General features: G+C 38.8%; 1 protein-coding gene across 1 annotated transcript in view; it reads right to left on the reverse strand.

Moving 5' to 3' along the window:
- cdkal1 (CDK5 regulatory subunit associated protein 1-like 1) overlaps window positions 1–10570 on the reverse strand; it is a 224615-nt gene extending 214045 nt beyond the window's left edge. Inside the window, exons 1-3 of the mRNA XM_034873932.1 lie at window positions 10405–10570; window positions 8986–9149; window positions 7857–7969 (exon numbers count right to left, since the gene is read on the reverse strand). Coding sequence (XP_034729823.1) covers window positions 7857–7969; window positions 8986–9143 — 271 coding nt within the window. The 5' untranslated portion in view covers window positions 9144–9149; window positions 10405–10570. The remainder of the gene's footprint in view (window positions 1–7856; window positions 7970–8985; window positions 9150–10404) is intronic.
- Window positions 10571–11747: the final 1177 nt, after the last annotated feature.

Genomic DNA, 11747 nt, shown 5'->3' on the forward strand with positions numbered 1-11747 from the left:
CGTAGTGTGAGCATGTTGGTCGGAGACTTCAACTTTCAATATGTAGACCATAAGCGTTCATGTTTTGCCATCAGGCCACCTCTGCTGCCACAAAGTGTCATCTCTCTTCTTTGATTTAAGGCTCAAAGCAAAACCTGGCTTCAGCCCTCATTCCTTTTCCTGAGAACCAACTATCTTCCTTGTTTCTAGGTCCCTGTCTTCTTCAATCCCCTCCATCCCCCCTGCCTTTCCCTTGGCTCTTGCCTTATCCTATTACTCACATCCCCTCTATGATATTCCCATTATATCCCTTCAGGGTATTCCCAATCCCTGTGGAATGCAGGCGGTATTCCTCGGATAACAGGGAGTTGACGAGATGGCTGGCCTCTGCTGGGAATAGGAAATATGCTTATTTCCTCTTGAGGGAAGCCGTACCACCCTTTGGAGAATCAATTTTTTCAGTTTTTTTTGGTTATTTCTTGGAGGAACATGGAGTGGTCTCTCTTTCAGTCAACTGGAATTCTCTTTCCTTGCTCTTAAAGCTCACATATGGGAAGTGTGACTAGCAATATAGGAGAGTTTCCTTTCTTGGACAAATGAGTGAAAGGGAAGAATAATCCTCGTTTACTTCCTGCAGTCCCTTCAAGGGAATCTTAAGGCACGAATGGCAGGGGTCCCTAATTCCATGGCCTCTAAATGGTTACTGGGTGCTGCCTACACGTGGGTCACCTTGTAGGATCACCAACACCTGGCTTTGGATCACTCTAATCTCCCGCCCTCAAAATGGTTACACTTGACTGCCTAGACTCATGGGTCTATTTGTAGCACCTTAGTGTGTGTGTTAGAGAAAGAGAGAGAGAAACCCCTTTATTATTTTAACAGGACTCCTCTGTTAAAGCCAACATTTTTTATTTATTTTTTATTAAATAAAAAATTGTAGTCTTAAACACCGATGTGTGTACTCTATAATGGATAGTATTCATATCCAGTGCCAATTGTGACTAAGTATTAAGTAAGATAATAAAACACAATGTCTCAGTAGTTATTTTTTGTGATAAAAAAAAAAATCACCATACACAAGGACACCTGTTTAGCCAAATGACAACTTTAATATTAAAAATGTTTTAACCGTCATGTTGCCTGTCTATTTACATATCCATATTTACATATTAACAGCTTGTCTACCTGTCAAGTGTCTGCACTGAACATGAGGGTAATATATTTAACATATTCATTTCAAGTGTACATGCTGTGATAAAAATGTATTTTAGTTCCACTTCTAGTCCAATGTATATTCCGTTTGTAACTGTTATTTTCTTTCAAATACGTCACTTGATTCTTCCGTTGGTGGTAACTATTCTCCATTAGCTTAACCTCATTTGTCCTGTTGTCTTTCTTTTTTTAACCACTCCCCTCTTGTCTCTTACATGTTCTCTACTCAGGTATTCTTCCATCTATCCATTTCTCCACATTTTCCAGTCAAGTTCATTTTTTTTTCCTGGCAGCATATTGCCCTCCCTGTTCGCCTCCCTTTTTCCAACCGTAGTTTCGGTTCAGATTTTGGCTTCAAGTGCATCTGCATCTCTCAGCTGTACCTTTCATCCCAGCACCCTCCTCCCCTCCCCACTCCTCTCGTCAACATTGCTTTCCTCTTCAGTCTTTTTCACCCTTTTCCCTCTCCCAATCAGCAAAGTCACACACAGTGGAAAAATAGGGGAGACAGAATGAGTATACAGTGTCTTTCTCACGTGCATACGCACACCAGACGATCTAATCATTGTAATCTTGTAGAATGACGGCTGTCAAAAACTGAGCCATCTCTCACACACTTTCCCTATACAATATCAATTTCCACCACATCTGCAACTGTGTGTGAGAAGAACAAACGTGTGCGAGAGCTGGATGTCTGAGCTAACATGTGTGTATATATGAGAGGTGGAGTCAAAGAGAACATTGTAAGTTTTCACTGGCTATAACATTGCGGCGTATAATCTTGCGTAGCACACAGTCATCCAATAAGAAGGTCCTCACACACTCCGTTTTATGAATGAGACGGCACATATGCAAGATACACACACACACACTCAGAGTGAGAATACTCTACAATGATGTAATACAATCACACAGTGCAGTAGAAGTGCTTGCAACTCGAATGCAGTTTGAGCTAAATCACCCCAGTTCAACAACGTTTCCGGCTAAATTTCTCAACACTGTCGATTACAAATTTCCTGGAAAATGTATATAAAATTAGAAAAACTAAGAATTAATTGTCTGTAAATGTCCTACACCCTTTATACCAGTAACATGACAGTATCTCAAGATCAGATTTAAAAATATGTTTTCTTTCCTGCCATGTGACATGCATACATCAATAAGTGCTTTATTTTAAATGGAAACAAAATGCTTTTATTGGTGAAAACATAATACCTGCTTATCCATTTAGCTTTCTGTGAAAGCTAAAGATGCATTTCAAATAAATCATAATTTGAAGCAGTCAATTGTCTAAAAACACTCCAACATTTTCTATCTAGAGCAACACCTGTAATACTTGCTTATCAATGAAGCCCTCGTATCATTTTATCATAACAGCTCACACCCGCCTTCTAAAACCCATATCCTTTAACCGTTTTCGTCCAAACCAGGAACTGAGAATGGCTCATTTGGCTGACATTGTGTACTGGGGAGTAATTTTGCCTAACCGGTATGTAAAAACATAACTGAAGTGCTGTGTGTGCGGCAAGCTGGCAGAGGCTGGATATTGGGAGGGGAGGAGAGCAGCCAAAAACAATCAAAATATCCTGGTGTGACTTTCCATGAAGGGTGTGTGTGTGTGTGTGTGTGTGTGTGTGTGTGTGTGTGTGTGTGTGTGTGTGTGTGTGTGTTTGCACCCCCCCATATGACAGTATACACGCCTTTCTATGAAATCACTTTTTGGCACATTGCTCTGCTGCTCAAACGTGGTTCATATGTATCAGTGTACTATCATGGGTAGACAGTGCCATCTCTGGTTGTACAGAGGAACAGCAACTCAGGACGAGCCAGGCTGAACATGTACAGGCAGTCTAACCAGTGTGGAGACAATAAAAAAACGACGAGAAGGGACACAGGTTGTTCTTTCACTGAAGTAAAACAGAACAAGACAAAAACGCAGGGGAGAAAGCAGATTTTCTTTTCTTCAGATTGTTCAGAATGCCTGAATATTTTCCATTTCCTATTTTACATATTTTATGGACTGAATACATAAACTGGCTGCTCAGTAATCACCTCAACTGACAAGCACCAGGAATATAAACATTTGAGGTAAAAGAAATATATAAATAAAATAAGGGTCTTGTTATGTTATGGTTGATTCCAGGTTAGATGCAGTGTAAACAAAAAGCTTGCTTAATTTGTAATAACAATAATGATCACATAAGACCATGGTGTAGCCTTCAAGGACAAAAAAGTTACAACTTTTCAAACTATGAATGAGAATACTGAGTTTTTTCAGAAGGATGACCTCATCCTGATATTGCAGAGATGTCTTTCAACTAAGCTCTTCCAATGAGCCAAGGGTGCCACCTAGAGGCCACCATAAGAACTGCTACTACGCCTCACACTAGGTGATGTCATAGTTTAAGAAAGAAAGAGTTAGAGAGGGAGATGAAAGAGGGACAGGGGAGGGCAGGGAATGTGAAAAAGAGAAAACAGGAAAGATGAGAGGGAGGGAGAGAAGGTGATGTCATGTTTTCAGAGCAGTAGAAGCTGTCTTTGTCCCAACTCTTTCGTTAAACTCTGCAAATCGGCACTGCGGATTTGAACAGTAGACAATACAGAGGTATCGGCCTGATTCTCAAATGAAGAACAAACATTCTGACTCACAAATGGTTATGTTCCATAGTACTTGACTAGACACTACATCCTTCAGAAGCCCAATTCAGTCCTTGTCATTCCTGACTAGTCCACTCTCTCCATGCACGCCTAACAATCTCATGCCATTGTAGACAATTGCATTGCATTCCATACTACTTCATTCAAAACAATCACTGCCTCTTCTGAGTGTAATCTCCCCCGATTCTGGACATGAAGAGGCAATTTTTCCTTCTAACAATCTCACAGTAAAAAATGAAGACACACACACACACACCCAAAGAAGAGAGGGTGACACAAAAAAAAAGTGATGCAGGGGAAAAGAAATAGAAGTAGAGACACGGAAGCAAACAAAGATGAATAAAAAAAAGCAGAAACCAATGTAGTACTTTAGCAGTGAGACACTGACCTTTAAAGTACTTTTTTGAGAGGAGAGTGAGAGAGAGACAACAAAGCTAAAAGAGGAAGAGATAGGGAGAGTATTCTAAAGCTTCATCTGTGAAGAACATATGCTTCTCTGAGCTACATAGTGGGATAAAACCCTTAACTTTAGTGGTTAATAACAGAGGACTGCTTTTTTTAACCTGAAGGACACACATAGATACACACACTACTAATAAAACTAAGGCTGCACGAATAATCTTATTGTAGTGTCACTTTGTACATAATTACATAACAGCAAAGATTGTGGGATTTAAGTACACAAAGGTGTACTTAATGTGCGACACTGCTTTCTGTGTGCACTGCGGTCTCTCCTCGCTTTCTTCACCACTCAAACATTGACGTCACTCACTTAACGCAACTGCCATTCTTGCTCTCACTAATGCCTGATTTATGATTCTGCGTTATAGCTATACTTTTGTCCAAATTGTGCAGCACTATATAAAACCTGTATGCATATGAAGACATTTCATTAGTAAACATTTAGATACCTAGCCATAACGTTATACTTTCCACCAACTGTATTGGAGCAAATAAAGTAAATTGAAATTTGCACTCGTAGAAAATGTTCTGAAGTCAACTCAGGGATTACTAGGCCTGGCAAACTCGATTCCTTTTAAGGATTCGGGTTATTGGAGCCACTCACTAAACCGATCCGGGTTATATGAGTCACTTGACTCATTACTGATCTAAAGGTGATGCGAGCTTGCAATGTTTCGGACTGTCAGCTCTACCTGGGCTCGCGGAGAGACAATGTTTGTCTGCTACAGATCCACTTACAGCCGGATGACTCGCGCAAGAGCTCATAGGTCGTCGGGACTCATGAGTTGTCGACAGCTCATGAGACTGGTGGTGAGATCCAGTTGTTTTTATGTAAATATAAACACATTTATGAACATTTTTTCTATGACTTAAAATCTGAATACAGGTGTATAAACCTTTTCTATGAGTGCAAACCTTTTTTACAAGCTCTCTTTTTTATCTTTGTGTGACTTCACATTTAGATCACATGTGAATATTTTTTACAAGTGCAAATTTTAGAAGGCATGAAAATGTCACTTTATGAGGTTTGACATTAATGTGCAGCCTGCCTGAGGTCCCTCAGTGGCTCGAAATGGCGATAGGTGTAAAACCAGACCTGGGTATCCTGCTCTGCCTTTGAGAAAATGAAAGCTCAGATGGACCGATCTGGAATCTTGCCTTTTATGAGGTCATAAGGGGCAAGGTTACGTCCCCTGTCTCTGCTTTGCCATATAATTTGGCCCACCCCCAGCCTCCACCATGGCATTACATTATGTCCTGTGCCGCTTCTCACGTGGGTTTTCGTGGCAAAGCGTAGTTTAGAGCACCAGAGATTCCTCCTAGTGAGATCTTGTAGTGTGTGACCCCCTACCCCCAGTCAGTCAGGCAGCAAGCTGTGTAGTGTTAACAGTACAGCGATCTATCGACTTTGAAAGTCTTGTAGTGGGAACTCAGCAGACACCTACAAGTAGAGGTACAGATCAGGTAGACAGGTAAGAATGTGCCATCAAAACATGAAACCCGTTCACACATTTTTGCAAATGCATGTAGTCATGCAAATGATATACAGCTAAGTAGCTAAGCTGAAATATATTGAAATTAAACAGCAGTAATATTTTCTGGAACCACAATCCCTGTGTTGTCACTGCATGGTCCTACTTTAAGAACAAACAAACAAACAAACCTCACAAAAAAATAAGTGAACTAACTATAAACATGGTTTCACCACACTCACTTCCTGAAAGACAACTGCCACAGTGACTGACAGAGATCTAAGATAAGACCATTAGCAGCCCACTAAACACCAAGGCTTAGTAGATGCTTTAATGGATCTGCTACTGCGTCAAAAGAGACAGGTATCTGAGACTAGCTCAAGGGACAGCGTTACCTGTTAAAACAAGGAAAGATGAAAAAGATAAAGACATCTAGGGTCTACTACCAGTGTGTGCGTGCGTGCGAATACATCTGCATTATTAAACTGTGTGATATTATGGTCCCTCTGACTATGGAGACCCCATGGTGAGAAAAACGCCTGAAGGGTTAATAGTAACTCCCTTTCTTCTGTGTGCATCTCTCACCCCCATACACACACACACACACACACACACACACACAAAGAGCTACTGCAAACAGAAAGACACATTAGTACAATACAATTACTCATACGTGTAGGTACTGTACAACAAAGCAGCCCGGCAAAGGACTTTCCTTTCTTCATGAAGGTGCTAAACACAAGATCCCACATACACAAAGAAACAGTTTGAACGGACTATCAAACTCAAAAGATTTTTTTAACGGACAACTACAAGCCAACACACACACACACGGTGAAATAATGTTGATCTAACTATCTCAGTCTCACACGCACACACACACAAAATGTAAGCTGAAAGGTAGCATTCAACAATCAAATCTTACACCCGTCAACTGTGTGTTGATGTCAGATGTATTTTCTGATGCATCACCGGTCTTTTACCATTACCAAGTCGATTTGTGTCTTAGCCTAACCAAATCTTAATCATAGCAATGTCAGATCATAAAGCAGATTTATTGTCTAAGGCACTGGAAACTGTTTTTGAAGGCCCTGGCAAATGAAAGTGTCCCGCCAATATGCGAGTCAGATAAGAAATCGTTTATACAGTATGTGTTGTTCTGGATTGCAGTTCCAACAAATATATATTTGCCATTTAACTTGTAGTATTTTAAATTTATTATAACTTTTCTTTTCAACAATGTTGAATTCCAGAAGTGGTAATACCTATCCACAGTTGCGATACCTTCTTCAGTATGTGTAGTGTACTTTTCTGTATATTAACAGAAGATTGCCGCTTAAAAACATCAACCTCCTAGATAAACAACTACTAAACAACTAATTGTAATATTATGCCATAATAAACTTTTCATTTTCTCAACGTGGGAAAAAACATCTCGGCAACACTAGATGGTTTACTGACAGAATTTGCTCTTTGCTTTAGGTCTTACGGGTTTTACAGGATAAAAGAACAGCCAATGTACACAACAAGACGGCGTTGGTTTGGTACTCAAACAAAGAGTTGACTCTACCAGTAAGTCAGCATGGGTTGCCAATTGGATTTTACACATTTGGTCCTTTGTTACTTGAGCACTCTTCCTTTGTGTTCCAATGTATTAGATAAACCCCACTGGTAACAACTAGCTTACTAACAACTATAACTATTTTTAACCAAAGACATCTGCATGATCAAGATTTTTTAGGGCAGCACACAGCCTAGGAAGCTCAATTGAGTGCAAAACCAATTCTCCCAATGCAACGCCACAAAAAGTACCACTTACTTACAAAGCAAGATCGCCCCCTTGTGTTAAATAATAATAATGACAGCCGTTGTACAGACACCTAAGATATAATAAAATCATTATACAATTTTACCATTTCAGCTGTTCATTTACTTAATTTCAATTCATAAGTCTGGAATACTTCTACCCCTTTATCTTAGTATTATTCTATTAGTATCTATTAGTAGTACCATACTGGGAGTCTGGTTATTCAATGACCTCCAGTCACAAACCACAATTTAAGGATCACTTACCAGTCATCTTGTATCCGCTGGCAGCTAGCTGTCCGGCCATGTACTCTCCATCTGAGTTGTTATGACTGCAGCCCCACGTTTTCATCCAGATTTTTTGGGTGCCAGGGATCAAACTAAAAATGAATAAAATAGTTTTTTGTAATACGTGCCGGAATCAAAATCATTGAATCATAATAAAATCGCCCATAAAACCTCAAAAGATCATCTAATGATGACTTGTCAACCTTAGCCTCAGTTTAGTGGGACAGATAGTGTGCTTTCTCACCTTACCTGTTTGATTGCTGATGGGAAAGCAGACAACCAAACTCTGGTGTGGTGTGTTTGAAGTATAAAAGCAAATCACAGTGTTTAGACTAGTATTAATGGGTATAATATATGGAGGATTTTCCCCTATCATAAGAAAGTGAAAAGAAGTTAAAAGAGAATGTGTGCCCAACGCAGTGTAACATACAACCTCTATACTTTAACTATGAGACGCCTCTTTTGGTCCGTTTTTATTCATGACATGTGAAGTCCAGTGGATATCTTAACTAACAAAGTTCAGAATCATCAATTATTTCTTAATGAGATCTTGATGAATGAGTGATTAATTAATGGGGTTTCCCCAACAGATCCATGTACACGTAACCCAGATGCTGCAGGATGACAGTCACCACAACTTTCTAATAAATGAGTACCTGTCAGTATACATGGCTTCTTGTTAACATATCTTGGTGGATTTTTTTAATAACTGCGTGAACCCGAAATGGATCCAAACTAAAAAGGCAATATATCATATTTTTCTTTGGTCCGGACCTAGTGAGCCAAACTACAGGTGTGAAAGCAAAGTTAGTCTATCCTGTCCAAATAGAAAAAAGTTGCACATGGCATACACATAAAAATGCAGTTCTGCAATGTTTAACTTTAACATTTCTTTTATTAAACTGACTGAAAATTAACTTAATTAATCTTAAATATGACCATCTCATATTTATATACATGAGATAGTTTCACAATATTAAATTGGAAAATGGGAATTTAGAATTGACTTAACCATCATCAGCGTAAAATATACTGAATACACAGAAGCTAATCCCTATAAGCTCCCATCCTCGCATGCCATAACACTGTAAAAAATGGTTTGACATACCTGTCAGCTTGGAGCTCCTCTGTGATTAGACTCTCGTTTTTCTTCCTGAACCTTGGTACAATACTCTTTCTAGCAGACTGTCTCTCATTAGGAGTTGGGTCAGTAGAGGACACCATGTCCTCAATGTCTTCAACCAGAGAGTCACAGGCAGATGGCATGATGGTCTGAAAATTAGATGGATCCTTGTTCAGAACAGCAATATTCTAGTTGAAACCTTTGAGCAGTCAAGTAAACCCTGATTACAAAAATGGACGCTGAAAATGACTGTAGACGCCTAGATATTTTTTTCCTCTTGGACAGCAATGTAATCAAACAAAATCATTTAATAAAACACTTTACGTCTTTACTGGTGCTTAAAACTAATGCAACATGGTAGTTTTCTCCATGTTAGTAGTGTGCTGTCTCATTACTGTAAGGTTTCATGGAGACAGAGTTTTTACATTTTTGGTAAATGCTGCGTATGCTGGTAATGTCAGAATAATTTGGTAAGGAAAGACATTTTAAATTTATAGGATGTTCCATTTGTGGACCCCAGCCTAAACTGTAGCAAGAGAATACATCACCTAGCTGGTCTACATGATCAATGAATATGACATCCTTATGATCTTTGAGCACCTGTGTCCAACAACACACATAAACTTGCATATTACAGAAAAATGAAATGAAATAATAGATTCCCTTGCTTTCTCTACAGTGTAACAAAATGTGTATATTAAATGTGTTTATTGAATCCATCGATCATTGAAAATATGCCAGAGGGAGAAAAAAAACTAATGTTACATGAGTGTCAGTAAAAAAAAAAATACTTGATTATACTAGCTAGCTAGCTAACTAGGTCGCTAATCGATGGGTCAGGGTTAGCAAAGTAGGCATGTCAAGCATGCCAACCGCTGAGACGTTGGACATTTAACGTTGGGCATTAATTCACTCAGACATACGTTGACATAGCTAGTGATGATAAAATATTTGAAAAGATTAAACTACGTTACTAGTTAGGTTTGTCGTCTAAAGTATATTTGGCTTTCTAACTAACTAGCATAACAGTTATGTAACGCTAGTTGTTACCCCTTGTTTTAGCTGCTGCTGCTGTTAACATTCATAGACTGTATTTACATTAGATAAAACGCTACATAATCATATGTAACGTTCACTCCTCCGTTAATCATATATAAACTGACCTTTTGTTACCAAACAGCTAGTATTATTTTCACCCAACCTTTCGCTACCTATAACCTACCCGCATGCAAACGATATGCATTTATCATTAACACACCTGTGAAAAGTTTGTCTAATTTGGGTAACATTTGGGTAACATGGCCAAGCTAACGTTAGCTAGCCTCATTAGCTAGCTACCAGGGCAACCCACGTGCCCTTGTTTTGGACAAGCAGACCCCTTGAAATACAATACACAATCCATACCTTGAGTCGCAATGTAGTTCTTAGTTTAGATAAACAAGAAATCCAAGAAAAGGATGATTTAGGAATGGAAAATGTATTGTTTACACCATCAAGACAGTTGTCACAACTCTCAGACCGCCATACTTGTGCGTAGTTACGGTAGGTAAAGAGGGACAAACTAGGCACGTGTGCAATTTACACGAGGGGAGTCAGTTCTCTTACATCCATGGAGTTAATGATGGATCATTTTTGGCCATAACATTTTTAAAAGAAAAAATTCGCACATCCAAACAAGTTTTTGTGCAGTTCCGTTGGACAAAAACAAAGACTTGAGGAAACCCCCCTTCTTGCTGCAGCATCACCATATAGACAACTTTAGAAAAGTAACGTTCCGGTCCCGAGGTGGACCGTCGTCAACACTATTTCAATAAAGAACACAGCATATGATCTTAAATACATGCTGCTCCTCCCATTCTGTGTCCCCAGGATGGAAGTATCTCTCCGGGACCTCATGTCATTTCTGCAAACATTTTCTTTACATCCTTTCCAGTAAGACATAGCTTGATTCGATTAATTACACTACTATAAAATATCCATTTCAAAAATACCTATTACTCCCAGATTTTCATTTTTTAATGCTTATATAGCCTATATAATATTATTTCTATTCACAAAGTTTACTGAGTGACAAAAATATATATTTCACATTTACTTAACCCTCGTGTTGTCCTCGGGTAAAATTTGACCCATTTTCAGTTTTTTTGTCACAAAAAATGGGCTTTCGAAATAAGCGCTGGAAATATCAACAATAAAAATATCATATCACTTTGGAAAAAACATTTAAAAAAGCACCCACAACATTGAAAAAGTGACAAAAATGTCAGAAAACGTGATATTGTTTCATGGTTGATGCGAAGACAACACAAGGGGTAAGTATTACAAATATCCCTTTAATTTCTACATACTCCCATTCATATCAATTGCAATAGTCCAAATGTTATCCATTTCCATACATAGCCAAGTCAACATTTCAATAATTAAATCTTGAATTCACATCAATACTTGTACTTAAGAGGCTCCGCTCCACCACTCACTGCGATATTGACAAACATTTTATTACAAAGGTTAAAGACTAGACCGCCCCACTTGTGTAGATACAGTGAGTAAAGAGGGACAAATTAGACACGTTTGTATTTTACACAAGGGGAGATAACGATGAGTGATGATTTTTGACCATTCAAGTTGACAATGTTTTTGAGTGGAGTGATATATGGTTAATTCAATTATGGGCTTGTTTTCTTTTTAAATGATGTCTTTTGCTGACCCTTCAGCAGTAGCCTACAGAAACCAAAACTTTCTTAGTC

The sequence above is a fragment of the Etheostoma cragini genome, chromosome 6 (genome assembly GCF_013103735.1).
Source record: "Etheostoma cragini isolate CJK2018 chromosome 6, CSU_Ecrag_1.0, whole genome shotgun sequence".
Lineage (NCBI taxonomy): Eukaryota > Metazoa > Chordata > Actinopteri > Perciformes > Percidae > Etheostoma > Etheostoma cragini.